The 16,834-nt window shown below is 35.6% G+C and overlaps 3 protein-coding genes across 7 annotated transcripts; 1 reads left to right on the top strand and 2 right to left on the bottom strand.

Moving 5' to 3' along the window:
• Window positions 1-5,942: 5,942 nt before the first annotated feature.
• Window positions 5,943-8,104, bottom strand: LOC18040699 (dormancy-associated protein homolog 3). The gene is made up of 3 exons (XM_006433369.2): window positions 7,905-8,104; window positions 7,478-7,642; window positions 5,943-6,381 (listed from the first exon to the last, which is right to left on the bottom strand). Exons 1-3 carry the CDS (start codon window positions 8,017-8,019, stop codon window positions 6,278-6,280), a joined length of 384 nt encoding a protein of 127 aa, XP_006433432.1. The 5' UTR covers window positions 8,020-8,104; the 3' UTR covers window positions 5,943-6,277.
• Window positions 8,105-10,219: 2,115 nt separating this feature from the next.
• LOC18040700 lies at window positions 10,220-13,478 on the top strand. 4 transcript variants are annotated; one of them, XM_024183185.1, is made up of 5 exons: window positions 10,220-10,286; window positions 10,471-10,760; window positions 11,701-12,059; window positions 12,472-12,806; window positions 13,178-13,478. In XM_024183185.1, the coding sequence occupies exons 2-5, from the start codon at window positions 10,691-10,693 to the stop codon at window positions 13,305-13,307; spliced, it is 894 nt and encodes a 297-aa protein (XP_024038953.1). In that variant the 5' UTR covers window positions 10,220-10,286; window positions 10,471-10,690; the 3' UTR covers window positions 13,308-13,478. The 4 variants fall into 4 exon arrangements, with proteins under 4 accessions (XP_024038953.1, XP_024038954.1, XP_006433437.1 ...); XM_024183186.1 differs by lacking the exons at window positions 10,220-10,286; window positions 13,178-13,478 and adding an exon at window positions 13,044-13,122 and having other exon boundaries at window positions 10,347-10,760; XM_006433374.2 differs by lacking the exon at window positions 10,220-10,286 and having other exon boundaries at window positions 10,348-10,760; window positions 13,140-13,230.
• LOC18041169 (serine/threonine-protein phosphatase PP1) lies at window positions 13,175-16,834 on the bottom strand. 2 transcript variants are annotated; one of them, XM_024183184.1, is made up of 4 exons: window positions 15,987-16,834; window positions 14,982-15,541; window positions 14,259-14,456; window positions 13,175-13,238 (listed from the first exon to the last, which is right to left on the bottom strand). In XM_024183184.1, the coding sequence occupies exons 1-4, from the start codon at window positions 16,180-16,182 to the stop codon at window positions 13,209-13,211; spliced, it is 984 nt and encodes a 327-aa protein (XP_024038952.1). In that variant the 5' UTR covers window positions 16,183-16,834; the 3' UTR covers window positions 13,175-13,208. The 2 variants fall into 2 exon arrangements, with proteins under 2 accessions (XP_024038952.1, XP_006433433.1); XM_006433370.2 differs by lacking the exon at window positions 13,175-13,238 and adding an exon at window positions 13,573-14,049 and having other exon boundaries at window positions 15,987-16,830.

Consider the following 16,834-nt stretch of genomic DNA (forward strand, 5'->3'; position numbering starts at 1 on the left):
AGTGAAAAAAAAAGGAAAATATGACACAAAAATCTTGTGCACTATAATGTTACAGCGAACTTAACTTTAATCAAAATACCCACGACATTAACGAAGGAAAATTTATGTTATGTCTTGTCAGAAATACAGTACCAAGACTGCCACTTACACTTCTTGCCTATTGGTGGGATTGTGTTTCGAGTCATCTGGTCGAAGCTTAGTATCAATCTCCTTCCAGCAAATATGGGTAATTAAGTAGAGGTAAATATCTTCGTGGAGTAGAGATGTCACCTTTAGTGATTATACATTTCCGAGCTAATGTCTATAAATCACTTGGATTCTTTCAATACACCTCGTATTATTATTTGTGGAAGCAAAAACTTCAAAAAATAATACACCAAACGGCAAATTGGCTTGAATAAATTCTAAGTTTTCAGTGTAATCAGCACGCTTTTCACATTATTCTACGTTTCGTTTGAGGAAATTAAAGGAAAAGTGAGGGGAGGAAAGGAGGAACTAGGAAAGTAATTAGTGGAAAAAAAATTGATTCAATGTGAAACTAAATAATAAAAATGAAATTGATTCCCTTTTTTCCAAAAGAGGATCATTCTCAATTTTATTTTTTTATTTAACATGAAATTCATCTCATTTCTCTTAAATTATTTTTCTCCTCCTCCTTTTCTCCAGTCCTTTTATTTCTTCAAATCTAACGTGTATGATATATGAACCTGTTGATTCTCTGGTAGTGTTGGCAGGGTGAGAACTGAAAAAGAAAGAAAAGATAAAGTGAAATTAGAGAATCAAATCTACTTAGAAATTCAATTAAGTCTTTTGCTCTTCTCTCAAAACCAACAAAAAATTTTCGTCTCTGTCCACGAAAAAAAACAAGAAAAAACTCGCGTCTAACACGCAACCCCAACGTGCGATTTCTGAAATCTGCTCCACCACCATCCAATCCGATATCAATATCCCTTTCTTTCTGATTTCTTGCTACCATTATGTGTCCATCTTTCACTGCCATCATTACTGTGCCTGTTGGTCCAAATGCTCACAATCCATTCATCACCTATCATTTGATGTGTTCAAAGTGACCTGACCAAATTATTTTACCAAAATATTAAATAGTAGATCTTGTCCTCGGTAATTAGTACTACGCACATTATTAGTGCTGATACCAAAATATTTTAAAGTTTAAAGACATGTCCTTGGATTAAATAGTTCAATCCCATTTGAAGCGAGGAGCTGAGTCTCTAACTACTGATGTTAGTAATTTGAGGAAACAAAATCATATATATGACAAGTTTGTTGGAGAAGTACAAAAGAAATATTACATAATAAAATTATTTTCTGGAAGAATGAGCTCTCTTGGTCATTGGACTCGATCGATTAGAATTAAAGAGACTGGAAGTAGTTAGAAATGTAAAGAAAGTAGTGATCAAACAAACTTTTAAAGAGACTGACTCAAACTTGAACTTAAAATCCATTTTTGATTAAAAAAATAATTGGGACAATGTGTTTGATGATGATGACAGAGAATGGTAAGCAAATCTTTGGTTAAAAGAAGTAAAAGAAAGAGAATGCCGATTTTGGCGGCAGAAAGTATCCCTCAAAATGACCCAATTTATACGCAACAATATTACATGTTGCCTCTTTATCAAACCCTTTTATCATCTTCTAGATCCAAGCCGGTAAGAATAAGATTCACTGACCAAGCTTGTCAAATTTGAAGTCAAAATCCATTAAGCAGGCACATGCGGTCGCAAATTAGATCCAATCAAATTCCAATTCATTTTCTTCAAAACCTGCGCAAATCACGTGCCAGGGTCTATTCAATTAATCAATTTCATTGCTGCGTAGTTTTCACTCTTTTAATTTGATAAGGAGTTATTGTTATTGTTGGCTTAATTTAATTGAAGTTATGAAATGGGGTTTTTATTTAATTTTTTTTTTTGGTTTTATAAAAGATCGAAAATAAATTAACCATAAAGATTTTATGAGTGGGCATTCATGGCTATTTTGTACAGAGAGGGCCAAGACTTGAAAGTTGAAACAAACTTTGATTGCTTTCACTTTAGGTGTAAGTCTTTAAAGAATGCCCACTTCAAGACTCAATCTCTTTAATTCCTTGTCACTTTCCTCTCTCTTTCTCCCTATCTCTCTCTCTTCCTTTACAGAAACTTGCATATATAAATGCATGCATGGCTTTGCAATCTTTGCTCTTCCAAACTCTCAAGAAGATGAAGAAGAGGAAGAAGCTTTAGCAATTAGCTATAGCATACTCATGGCATGGGTGGGTAGCTCTTGTTGGAGAAGCAGGGCACGTGCAATTCACATGCGTAGATCATATGATATCTTACAAGACTTTGCACGCGCTCCCCTTCTCCAACACGTGTTTCTCGCCCTCAATTCTCTCATTCTCCATGCAAATTAAGAAGCTTTGCTTCTGTCCATGTTTTCATACATTCAGGTAAATTGATTATTTCTTGAATTTCTTCACAATTCACACCCTCTATAGGAACTGCAATTATTTTTATTTTACTACTTTTCTAAGTTGCTGTTGTATGATTTTTTTTTTTTTTTGGTTTACATTTCTTGGGCTTTTCCTTAAAATCTTAAATATATTGCATAAATTGAGAAGCAGATAACAGAAAATATGTTAAAAAATTGCCGAACAAATGGGAAGTTATCTTGACATAGCTTACTTGCATGTAATAATGGAAAGAGCTACGCATCGATCATTGTAAACTGTAGACTGCAGTGAAGGACCACTGATACTTACTTGCATGTAATAATGGAAAGAGCTACGCATCGATCATTGTAAACTGTAGACTGCAGTGAAGGACCACTGATACGTGTTGTGTTGGAATTAAAATCACTGTAGTTTTGTTTTACGGGCTAAAAACGTCCAGTTAGCTATAAATATCGAAGGCAATTAATTTTGACGTGAAAATTGAGCAAACTTTATTAGCGGTACTGTTGAGTACGGAACTTGTTGAATGAGGGAACAGAGTGCAATTTCCTGAGCGGCCTCGGATATATAAATTTTAAACTTCCTTTTGACTGCCGGCAAGGTTTTCTCATCCTATACACGCTCAAGATGAAATTCTGGTTAATTTGGGACTATAATTTTAGTCCTGGAAAACAAACAAAGCCCTTATCAGTCATGCCCTGCCCTTGAAATTTACTGTTTTCTGAGTCTGAGGGGCACTATATTTTGCAGAATACATAAAAATAAATTAGCATCTTCTCCTGATTTAGAACTCTGCCGTCACTTATAGCAACAAGTTTAAACCTAAATTTACTATTTCAATCTTGAAAATTTTACTAAATGAATTAGGGAGCCTCTAAGTTACAATAATTGTAACATACATCCCTCATGTGAACCACACAAAATTGTAGGACCCATAATTTGTGTGGTTCACATAAAGAATGTATGTTACAATTATTGTAACTTAGCATTTGCCAATGAATTAACTGAGACTCACAATAGTTTCATCCCTATGCATACGTCCTATATCTAGTCAGAGTAAAAACTTGGATCAAGAAAATCCTGGTCCAACATGCAACTCTCCATTATTAGGGTGGCTATGGAGAATAATGAACAAGCCGAAGCGGAAAAGATCCACACGTAAGTATGTGCATACGTAAGTGTCAGTCGGCTGCAGCCTGCAGGAAGGTAGTTTTATAATTAGAACGAAGCTATAAAGCAAAGCAATTAAGTATCGGCTTGGCAGGCTCAGTTGAAAGTTGATAAAGTAAGAAACAGTGATACTTTCACTTTTTACCCTAAGAAAGTGGGGGAGCTTGTCTTGCTGGGGTGGTTTTGATTTTGATGGGATAGGCCATTAAAGATATGTTGGAAATTGAAACAGGAAAAAGAGAGAGGGAGTGGGCCGTGGGGGGACAAGAAACCAGCAGTGCCCACAAATGAAGAACCTTAAAATGCAAGCAATGGTCTAAACACATGCTGCTGTGTTGCCGCTGCGTAGTGCACACATACTGGTGTATGCGTGACAGTGCCATTCAATTATTTAGCTACTGCGGTCCTCCTGCAGAAAGATAGATCGATTGAAGGAAGAATATTAAGTGTATGTGGGACTCTGTACACGCAATGCCGCTCAGATCTCGAGGTAATTCAATAAGACGATGAGACAATGATTATGTCATTTTGCAGGCTGCATGCCCTGAGTACCATTTATCTCCACACAGAAGAAGATATAACGTGAAATTAATGCTACATTTATATTTGTGATAGTTAATTAAATTTTTACGTTTATCACTTAGAATTAAATTGAAATAAGTATTAGAATTAGACTATGATAGATTAAATTAGATTAAGTTAGATTATATATCATACTGACTTATATTTAGTTTAGTATTAAATTTGATTATGCCATATTTATATTAGTGATAGTTAAATTGTAATTAAACTTTTTAAGGACTAACAAGAGAAAACATGTAAGAGTTATTGAGTTGCATATATATATATATATATATTTGGCTTTCATGTTATAATAATCATAAAGGTAACTTGAAACTCATGTACTTGCCAGTAGATTTTAATTGAGACAACGGAAAACACATATTATATATTTCGGAGAGGTACTTTGGCCTTCTTGCAGAGCTCCTAGTTCTGTTTTGCAATTTCAGGTTTCTTTCAGCACTTGTTCTCACTGCAATTTCGTCTCTCACGGAATGGCAGTGGTGCTGGAATTTTGGAGAGAAACTTGTCTGGGGCGTCCCCAGGGGGACCCATGAGTTTTATAATAAATTCATAAAATCTATAATATAATTTTACTATCATTATTAAAAAAAAAAAGAATCTTAATAGTAAAAATATTTTGATATAATATAGTGCAAAAGTGCATCTGTAGAGGCTGAGATGTTCTTACGTAACCTAGTCCAGTCGAATGGTAAACCTAATATGGTCCATTTTGTAATTTGTATGAAAATCCATGGGCATTCGGAGCCCAAATATTTAGGACCAAATAACATTTTATACCCAATTAATGCCATACTGATTAACAATGCAACTGATTATTTTCCAAAATTGCTCACGTCCACTTTCATTACATAATCAATAACCAAGTTCCTTAATGGAGGTTTTCAAAGATATGAAGATCAAGGGGTAAGGAACCAGTAAGTTTCACTATAGAATCTACAGCAAAATTAACTTTCCGATATATATGCTTTATGATAATGAGTTATTGTCTGTTCATTAGTTCCTTAATGACAGCTATGAGAGAAAAATGTGCATTAATCATTAAGCTACTAGAGAAAATAAATTGGGAAATGCATTGGCTACCCACCTCTATAATTATGGTAATGAGCCATTGTCTGATCATCACATCCATTTCATTGTGATTATTAAACACCCAACTTTCAAACTAAGCTCCAAAATAACGAATCAAACTAATTGTTAAAGCAAAAATGATGGGTTATCGAGTAAGCATAACTTTTAAGGTTGAAAATGTTTAACACCTTCAACATCAAACGGAACCTCAGCCGGTCCGGTCGGCCCAATCAATATTTATTTATTTATATTTTTATAACAACTTCAGCATCAAACGCAACCTCAGTCCGGCTCAATCAATATTTTGGATTTTTAAAAAAAATCAATATTTAACAAAAGGAGTTAACTTTTAACTATTCCTCAAGTATTTGTCTCTTAACCCTTTTTTTTTTTGGTTGGGTGGGGAGGATTTGTCTTTTAACTATTCCTCAATTATTTGACGATCGTTTCCACAATACGCTACCACACACAGCCGAAAACAAACACCCCCGCACACCACCCATTACATGATTAAAAAAGGGGCGCATCATTTTATTTTACTTTGGAATTATCTTGATACCCGGCAATTTCCGTTGTTCCATCTTTAGCAAACACTATCCAAGCCATTATTAAAAGCCACCATAATGTTGCTTCCACAGCAACACAAGCCGACGCAGAGCGAAGATGAATAAATACTACAAACGGCACCATCTTATTCCAAAAACAAGAGACTGGAAACACAACGAGGATTTAAGAGAACAAAACAGCCAACGGAGAACGCGTACAGAAGCAGAAGCTCTTAAATTATGTACAACAACAAGAAAGCTACATAACACAGTGCCGACAGCATAGGCTCTCTACATATAATACAACTTACAACCCTGCCTCACAAGCCACAATGAAGCTTAAGATCTCACTACTCGGTTGTCACATCTAGACAAAACACACCCCAACTCCATGCCCATATTTATAGATCAACATACAAGCTCCAACACTCTGGCTGCACATCTCTTCATTTTTCATATATCACACGTCGTAAGGAGTAGTAGGGCTCCTGAGTCCAACCTCATTCCTCTTCTCGTATGCGTCTGATGCAGATCTTCTGCGAAACCGAAAAGAGTCTCTGCCACCTGCGCATCATCATCCACATTGATTTTTAATTTCTTTCTCAGTAAAAAACTTGGTGTTGAAAACAATGAACAGTAAATTATTTCACCAAATTACAAATCCCCCACAAATATTTAACCATTAAACAGCTAGCTTATAACCAGTTCCTAAACTTTCTACTCACCCATGACAGGTATCAAAGAAACGTACAAAACACATTTATCCACCATGGTGCACCCCCACATAAATAAATTTGGGGGAAAAAAAAGTTGCTTTACAATTAGCTGCTGTTAGTTTCGGCCTGAACCTTAAAATGATCTTTTCCTCTACATGACTTCTAAATATATATATGCATCAACTTTGTGCAAGACAAGACTGTTTTAGGTTATGCTATCGTGTAGCTATTAATTAATGCGGAACTCAATACTTATTTGCATTTCGTGACATAAAAGTTGCCAAGCAGACTCCTAAAAGAGGAATCAACAAAATTTTTTCAATTTGGACATAATTCATATCGAATGCAACAACCGATCGTATTGATATTTAGGTTAATAAAATAGTTCAAGTAGATAATATTGTAATCATATTCATGGCCAACCACCAAACAATATTTGGTGCTTCCCACATCATAAATTGTCGTCTACATATGATGCGGACCCAAAAAAAAATAAAATTGGATCCCATTTTAATCAGGCAATGCATTAACATAACAAGAAGAAGAAACAAACACTTCACATAATAGACCTGCAATAAGGGCGGCATGATATAATTTTAACCTACCCAAACAGCCAAAAATGGCCTAAGGGGTATCGTAAGGGCCATGCACAATTATTGCGTTACCGGTAGGGACAGATATGTCATTTTCAAAACCGCGAAGACAAGACAATAAGATAACCGCATCCACCGAACCTAACATTTGCTATATCTTTTAATATTTGACTAATCATACATTCACCAACTGACGAAAATACCCTCAGCATGCAGCCACCCCAATTACAAAAATACCCCTAGACTCCAACTTTACAGGAAAGGTGGTCTCGTCAATTCACAGATTTTGGTCAATTTGAGCAGAACCATGGGGGGCAATTTGTCATTTTGCACAGCAAAATCAAAGCTTACCAGCAGAGAAGGGAGATACCGGAGGGGTCGACCCGGCGGGAGATACCGGAGGCGAGCCGCTTTGATAGCCGGGTGGTTTCACTATCATGATACTGCGTGTAACTTTCATCGCATCCATCGGCGTTTCGTCAACGTCTGATCTGATCACGTTCCCGCCATCAGATTCTATTCACACCCAAGAATCAAAACGAAATAAATCAGCGTCAAATATTTATCCAGAACTATTTTCGCCACACTTTGTTTATTGCATGTGCCGGTCAGGTTAACTAAACTGCAAAATTAGTTTAAACTAACTCGTGATCGAAAATAATCTGAGCCGTATGATCGAAACAAAAGTTATGATTAGTTTCATTTCATGATTTTCGTTAATTTCACTTTAATATATTACTGTTTGTTCATTAAAAAGCGCGGCCGGCTAATTTCATACCCTTGCCGGAACTTGACCGGAAACTGAAACTGGAGTGCTTTCGTAGCTTGCCGAGCCCGGACTCCGGGCGCGGCCCGGCCACGGTGTCGTCCCACAATTGGTCAAGTAAACCCATCGCGCACTTTAGCAAGACCAGCGCACTATACCGAAACCTCACACAATCGCTATCCACACTCTCGCTTAAGCTTCGATAGAGTACGAAAGAGGGGAGTGGTGAAGGTATATAATATGGAGACTGGCATTAAACATCGAACAAGTTTTATTAAAAGCCGAACAGTTTTGATGGGTTGGATCGAGATCTGGGTCGTTGATCAGATCTGTAACTGGAGCGATGACGTGGTGAGTAGATCGAAGAGCACGTTATAAAGGATAAGGTCGATTTGACGGGTCCGGGACCCATTGACTCGGAATTCCATACAGGATCGACACGTGGCGGATGAAGATATGAAGGAGGGCTTATAACGTGACGGGTCCGTTTTTGTCTAGAATGCTCTTTTCAGCTCACTTTATCTATTTGGGCTTTGCTAATGTCCTCGGGCTTTCTTACAATTACAAAATGGACCAACTCAGATTCTCCATTTGAGCTTTGGAATGGCCTCCAATTTCTTTGTAATTATATCGAAGGGACTAGATTCTTCAAGATTCTCAGCCGCCACAGATACTTTTGCTGGTTTGCATGAATATCAATATCGAGAAATAACATTTGGGTACTAAAACTTTTATTATTCATAAATGAATGACAGTTTTTTTTTTTTTTTAATGAAACTAATTATTCATTAATGAGATAAATAATCATCACAAGATACCAAATCGAGAGTTCTGCAAGAGCTTCTTTTAACCAAATACAACAATTTACCTTCGGCAATGTCAATTTAGACAACTCGTGGGCCACAAAATTACAAACTCTTGGCACAAATATAAACACAACATTAACAATATCCTTAGCCAGATCTTAAATCTTATCAACCAGTCATCCAATCTCACTCTAGCTTGTGAGCTTGCCAAGATCAACCCAATCACATTTTGCGAATCCGATTTAATAATTGAGGGATAAAACTCCATTAACTTGGCTATTTTCAAACTTTCATAAATAACAAATACTTCAAAAAATTCAACATCATCTAGGAAATGATATCTCTAGATTGTTGCAATCATGACTCCTCCTTGAGCGTTCGCTGTAATTACTCCCAACCCGACCAATCATCCATCATAATTTACAGCCTAATCACAACCAAGAACATAGGTTGTTTAAGTGTGTCAAATTTGTTACAATTTACATATAATAGAATCTATAATAATAGTGAGAATTTGAATACATATGTTTACAGGTTGGGTAAAAGTCTATTTAGTTCATGTATTTTAAGATTAGTATCCATTTAGTCTTTATATTTTTAAAAATGCCTCAAAACATCCATGCCGTTAAAGTATTGATACATCTACCGTTACTTTTTATTTCTTTTGGCTTACTTTTACAATATTATCCTTTTATAATAATTTTTTTGTTTGGGCATTAATAAAAAAAATAATTAAATTACCAATTTAACCCTAAAAAATTTATATTAATTTTTAATTGTCAAAAATTAAATTGTCAAAAATAGTATGCAAACTACCAAGTGTGCAAATGGTGCTTGCAAAAACATTAATATAAATTTTTATTTTTATTTTTTAGAGTTAAATTAGTAATTTAATTATTTTCTTTTTAGTAATGTACAAAAAATATTATAAAAGGGTAATATTGTAAAAGTAAGTCAAAAGAATCAGAGATGTTTTGAGATATTTTTAAAAATATACGGACTAAATAGACACTAATCTTAAAATACAGGGACTAAATGAGCATTTACCCATAAAGTCTATTGAATATAGCTAAAAAAATCTATACTTACTAAATATGAGACATCTATTTTTATACTATAGAATAAATAAATATCTATTCTAACTAATATTTAAAGTTAATTAAAAAAAAACTAATATTTAAAGTGTTTCATGGCGTATCTACCCAACTATCTTTATCAATATTTATATAAAAAGATCTCATTTCCCTTTTTAAATTGCTTAAATCTATCTAAATTCAAAGTTACCTATTGTAATGGTCCAAATCCAATCGCATAGAGTTACAAGTGGTGATGGTCTATGCTGGTATAAATACAATAATATTAAGAGGTTGCTTTAGAAATTTCAGCTGTGGGGTCACGGCCTTGATTGCTAGATGCGCACACTTTATCTTTATATGAGGAAAAGTAAACATAAAGAAGATATGGTGATTCAACTATATATAATTCGCTGAGTATGAGTGTATGACTAAACTTACACACATATCTTATAGATAAGCAGAAAGTCATTGTATTAGAAGAGCATAGATCAAAGGCAATATACAGAACAAATGTACTTTTTATATTCTTATTTAAAAAAAAAAAGAAAAAAGAAAAAAGAAAAAAGAAAAAAGCTTTTTTGTTCAATCCTCTCTAGTTTTTTCAATATTGTTATTTCCTTATTACTTTCTAGTTCTTAATTTTATAACAAAAATAATTTAATTTATGTTTTTTTCTTATTTTTTTAAAATGTCTAGTGGGTTAGGATTAGAAACTTGGGATCCAACCAAGATTTATGGATCAAAGGCCCAGATAAATCCAATATATTTCGGATCTAATAATACGTTATTCGGATCTCGGCTACCATATTGACGGGACTTTGCCTTCTTCCTCCAAAATTCAACTTCTCACTTCTCAGTCCGGCTGGAGCTCTTTTGGCGAAATGTTAAGCATCTAAATCGAACAACCAAACTGATTATGAAGAAAAGGGTTTATGGATTCTCCATTTTGATCCTCTTTTTCAATCTGCTAATCACCTTTTCTCATGGTAAATCGCCTTTCTCTTTCGCTTTTAGTTTCTTGCCGTTTTTAACAATTTTTCGTTTTGGCCACTTTATATCGTTCCTACATCGATTTTGAATCAAACCCTTTTTGGGGTTATATGCAAAATCATTGCTTGGCTCATATGTATGTGTTTTGGGGTGGGGGGGGGGGGGGGTTAGTGTTTAATTTGTTTATCAATTCTTTGTTTTGGTGTTAGAGAAAATGAAATAAAAAACGAGAATTAATATATGTTAATTACTAGTTTCTTTGTGTTTTGGTATTTACTTGAACTGAATAAGATGGTTGCTTTAACAGCTCATCTGAGGGAATTCTATTTACCTGTTCTACATCCTCAATGTGCTGAAAGACGAAAGACTAATCGGTTATTCTTGTTAAACTTTCAAAGGCACCAGACAGCTTCTGGTTAACATGTTAGACCGGGACAATTGTCTGGTGATGCGGTAATTGTTTCTGGTCTTGCATCGTAATACTTTGATGTTGATTGTATCCCGTTGACATTAAACTTTAGTAGCTTGTGTACGTGGGAGTGGATATTTTTCTCTGGGAAGAAGCCCGAAGGTAGATATTTAGATACGCATACCTCCACTCAGAATGAAAGTTGTGAAAGTTAATCTTCGCAGCTTTCAGGAGTATAAATTTCTGTTTTATTATGGAATAGTACTATCGTAGGTTTAAAACTCAGGCACAAGCATACACCATGCTCCAGTTGAACTGTGTTGAAGCCTTAGAAAGCCAGCACATAACTAGGGCCTTTGTCTCTATTTGGTTGGCATTTCTCTGTCATTAGTCAATCTGGATGCTGTGCTGGTATATATATGGGATTAAATCTATGATAGCTTCAATCATTGGTTGCTAAAGATTTCGTTGTGCTTTATTTGTTTGTATATGCTGCTTTTGAATTCCTTAATTATATGTCTGTGCAGGAAAACTTAATGGAGTATGCGTCTCTCAAGGTGGTCGGTTTGCACCATTCTCATCTGAAGGAAAACCTCCAGAAAGGGCAAGTAAGGGACGTAGCGATTTGACCCTCTGTAGGGTTTTTCGTAAAAAGACCTGTTGTGATACTGCCCAGACGCATCCTGCTTTGTTATCCATTAGGAAGCTGGCTTCAACAGGGGAGGCCAGCCAAGAATGCTTGCATCTATGGGAATTATTGGAATGCTCTATTTGTGATCCAAATGTTGGTGTTCAACCTGGACCCCCTCTAATATGTGCCTCATTCTGTGAGAGAGTTTACCAGGCTTGCTCTAATGCTTACTTCTCCATGGATGCTAAGACACAGGTATGCATCTGATGTCTTAAGTTGTGGATTGTACTGGTAAAAGTCTTGGGTTTGTAGCACTTCTGGATACTCCTTAGTCATACACCTGGGAGTTTTTTCCTGCTAAACTAGCATCTTAGGCTAGGGACAAATTTTTTGTAGGACCCCGTCTCTCTCTCTTTTTCAAAAAACCAAGTGATTAGTGGGGAAAGTATACTTATTTTAAATTGACTGGGGCTTTCATTATCAAGCAAGGTTCAGGTGCTACTGGGTTTGCTATGTGAACTAGTGCATTACCCATATCATTGCAGTTTTTTGTGCCTGTTTGCTGGTATTGTAATTTATCTATGCAGGTTTTAGAAAATCAGACCTTTGAATATAACTTTTGAATGCTTGAAAAAATAAATATCCTGATGCAAATTTCGCTTGCTAGGTTCTAGCACCATGTGGAGTAAACGACTTTGTTTGTGGTAGAGCTGCAGAATGGGTGTCTAATGGCACAGAACTTTGCCATGCTGCAGGTTTTGCTGTTAAACTACCTGATGATAGATATATTGATGGGGAAGAAACATCTTGCTATGGTGGTAAGGCAAGTCTGGATAAGATTGCTGGTTCGTGGAGTGCACCACGATCTGAAAGGCCACAGAAAGATAAAAATATAGGAATATTAGAAGATTTCCAGCAGTGGGTGCAAGAAATGCAATTTGGTGAAAGAGTTTCTTGGGCAGTGGGAGGGTTGGTTCTCACAGCAGGTTTATTGTTTGTCAGGTCAGATTACTATCTTGCTACTGGTTTTGTGATAAAAGATTAGGTGTTCATTTGTTTGTTCTCCTCTTTCATTGAGCAATTTTATTACTGTATATAGCTTTCCAAGGAACTACCTTTTACATTATGTTTCTTGATAATTTATAGCTTAAATAGGTCTAGTTATCTATAATTAAGCTTTTCACCATATAGCTTTTCCAAGTAAATAACTTCTTCATTAAAAGCTACCTTCACATGCAGCCATGCTATTGATTTGCTGATGAATCTGGAATAAAGCTTGTGTCTGATCTCTGGAATGTCATTTGGTTGCTTTAGTGGTTGATTTTTCCTTTATAGGTTTGGATGATTTTTTTTTCCCTTTTTCAACAATCCAGTAAAAGGAGGAGCCATAGTCAGCGCCAAAAGCTAGCAGCAATTCAACGCACTGCTAGGAAACTGGAAGGAAAGATGAACCAAGCATCATCTCCTGTTAGTCAGGGAAATAGGAGAGGAAGTCGAAGATGAAAGCCTACTTGTATCCAAACATAATTTATCCATGTTGATCAACAGTTTTCTGATGAATTTATCATGATGTACATTAATGAGTTTTTATTTTCTTTCTCAAGTCACAAAAAGTAGATAATGTATTAGTCAGGGATTGTATATTCAAGTCGTTTAAGATATTGATTCTATTTTTGAGAACCTTGTTGAATGTTGAAGAATAAATTTCTCTTACAGCATGCAAATGCTAAAGAGTTCAAGATTATTAGGATTAATTATGTACAATAACTAAGCCGTTCAATGAAAATCAATTATCAAGGAGAGACTCTTTGCCGTTGGTAATGCCTTTAAGAGTATTAATAGACAATTGGGCAAAAGGAGTAACCCAATCAAGCACAAATTGCACAATATAATGTACAAATACTCGGTAGACAAGAATCAAGTCAGGCCATCCTCAAATCATTCTCACACCAATCAGCTGTTACAAGAAGAGATCAAAGGATGTGAAATGCAACGATTTCTGTTCCTCCATGGAAGATAGCTTGTGAATAATTTACAGATTCTTTTTTTCCCCCATAATACTTTTGATTGCTATTAAATTATCAGTAACCTGTGATCTGAAAGAAGGCACACTGCTTTCGAAACCCATAATCTTGACAGAATCAAAAAATTTAGCATGAATCGAGCTTCCTTTATCTCCTATTCGAACTAAAATAAATCTCCAGAAACCCCTTATTGCACGTCAGATCTTCCCAGTTTTAGGGGGCTGCTCAAACAACGACAAGAGTAAGGAATAGATTCTTAACCAATCCAACATATATATCAGAATTCTAGTAATATGATAAGATGGAAACAAGTATCTAATTATGAGTGTATGTCCATGTATAATATATAAAAATTGTTCCTTGGAGCATGTTTTAAAATCAACAATAATATTAATGAGTGATGAAAGAAATAAAAAAATGTACACCGTACCTTTTTAAGAGGCAACTTTGAATTAGAAGAACTTGGAAGCGATTTATCAGCAGGCTTCAATATCTCAAACGAACACACTAGGCTTTCGTTGACACTCAATAGAGCTCCTGCGTTGTCAAACTCCCCTCCATAGTTTGGAGCTGAAAATATTGTAACCAATCTTCGTCTAGCAAAAAATTCGTATCCATCCTCCACGACCTGCAATTTAACCCAGAAAATTTCTTATTTTGGATGGTCAAATGAAGTAATTATCAGGCGCTTTTTGGGAAGTCTGCTGGTAATTGGTCTGGGTAGTGTGTTATGAGAAGTGCATCATAATCAAATCTCCCATCATCTTTTGTGGGCTTAATTACCATCACAAAATTTGGCACGATTTAACTTTGCAATGCAGAAACTATAATTAATCTTAGCTGTGGGAACATGGTATAATCAATGAGAAGCTGGGATAATATGATTAATAGCCAGAACAAATATGTAAAATTATCCCGATAATGCATACAGACATTTCCAGTAGTTAACCATTAGTATTGGGGCTAATCCATGATATATAATACACCTACAAGAAACTCTGACACTTCAAGGATCCTAACTGAAACCAACAGAATCATAAAAATGGCTAACAAAAGGAAACCTGAAACTGAGGATGTCTTCTATTGCATGTACTTTGCAAGAACGTGATATTGTAAATGAGTAATCAGCATGCTCAAAATGAAAGTGTCGTACCTGATGACCACGGCAAATGAGATCAAGGTCATTCTTATCCAAAAAGTCAGCAACTACATCTGATCCAAAGGTACATGAAACACCTCGGTCACTATCTGCCCAGCCCTCAATGTTAGCATCAGGATCGGACCACAGCAGATCACAGAGAAGACCATTATCAGGAATATCAGTAGGCCTAGAGATATTCCTTATTTGATCCAAATTTTCCAACTCTGGAGAAAGTCCACCATGCATACAAAGTATCTTCTCATTAATGAGTGCCGCCACAGGCAAGCAATTAAAGCAATCAGTAAATATTTTCCAAAGCCTAACATTAAATCTCCTCTTGCACTCATCGTAAAATCCGTAAATCCGATTGATCTTAGCATCTTCATGGTTTCCCCTCAAGAGATGAATTTTATCTGGATATCTTATTTTGTAGGCCAGAAGCAAACATATTGTCTCCAAACTTTGCTTGCCACGATCAACATAATCCCCAAGAAAGAGGTAGTTTGCAGTAGGAGGGTACCCGCCATGTTCAAACAGTCTGAGGAGATCTTGGTACTGACCGTGTACATCACCTGCAAGAGGCTTCCAATATTAAAAACGCTAGATTCAAGGGCAAAAGAAGGATAAATGCAAATGAGCAAACAATTAACAGGTTTTCGGCCTTCAGGTAACGTTATCCAAATAAACAATTATAAAGACAACACCAATACAACAGTTAATATACAATCTCTTGGTAATAGAAGTTCAGCCAATCAAGAATGGACACATGAAGTACATGCCTAGAATCGATTTTATGCATACTCAGATAAGAATTGTTCCCCAATTCCCTGTCAATCATACCAAATTACCAGCAAAACCAAAATTTTTATCACAATTTTCCATCAATGAGTGATCTCATCATATTCTCGCCCAAGACAGACCCATTAATACAAACAACCACAAGTAAAAACAATACAATTGCATGATTCAAGATCAAAACAAATGTTAAATTCCAAGATATATTGAGAAAGAGCTCACCACAGATGCGAATGGGAGCTTCAACCTCAACAAGATTGGGTTGAGAGAGGAAAATTTGGCGGGCGTTGACACAAAGCTGGCGGATTTCACTCTCGGAAAGCTGCACTTGCTTGCCTCCTCTGCCCTCCAACAGCCTCCTTATTATATCATCCAAAACTACTTTATCCATCATTCCTTCCATTGTCATCATCATCATTCTTTATATACACACACGGGCACACAAAGAGAACTAATCAAGATTCAATCAAATTCAAGAGGGTACGCAAAATATTAGGCAAAGCTCAAGATGTTTTCTTGAGTCAATAAAGATAAGGCCAATAATGAATCACAAGCTCAAATTTTTCAAGAGAAAGGAACAATCTTGAATTATTGAAATAATAGAAATAGATCAAATGATCAACTTTTCAACAAGACGGAGGATGATGGAAAGGGAAGAGATATAAATAGACATAAAAGGGTTGTCTTGAAAATAAAGAAAAAAAATGAAACCAAAAGCCAACTTTTTAGATAGAGGGAGACAGAAATAGAGTCAACAAAGAGAAAGGAAATAAAATGAATTTATATCATATGTTGGAATTTATGAGCTCAATGGATCAAGAAGCCAAATTATTGACATGGGTAATCAAGAAAAATAAAAAATGGATCAAAATGAAAATTGAAAAGATATTGAGGCTTTGCGAGAAACAAATGAACGACATGGGTTGTCATTTTCTTTGTGTACCATCCTACAGGCTACAGTTCAAAAAAGAAGAAATCCAAATGGGTAAAGTTTGAAATCTTCAAAGCCAAGACAGACAATGCCAATGATGATGTACACGTGGAGAGATTTCACTCGAGCATGTGAGGAT

This window comes from Citrus clementina, unplaced genomic scaffold, assembly GCF_000493195.1.
Source record: "Citrus clementina cultivar Clemenules unplaced genomic scaffold, Citrus_clementina_v1.0 scaffold_5, whole genome shotgun sequence".
Lineage (NCBI taxonomy): Eukaryota > Viridiplantae > Streptophyta > Magnoliopsida > Sapindales > Rutaceae > Citrus > Citrus x clementina.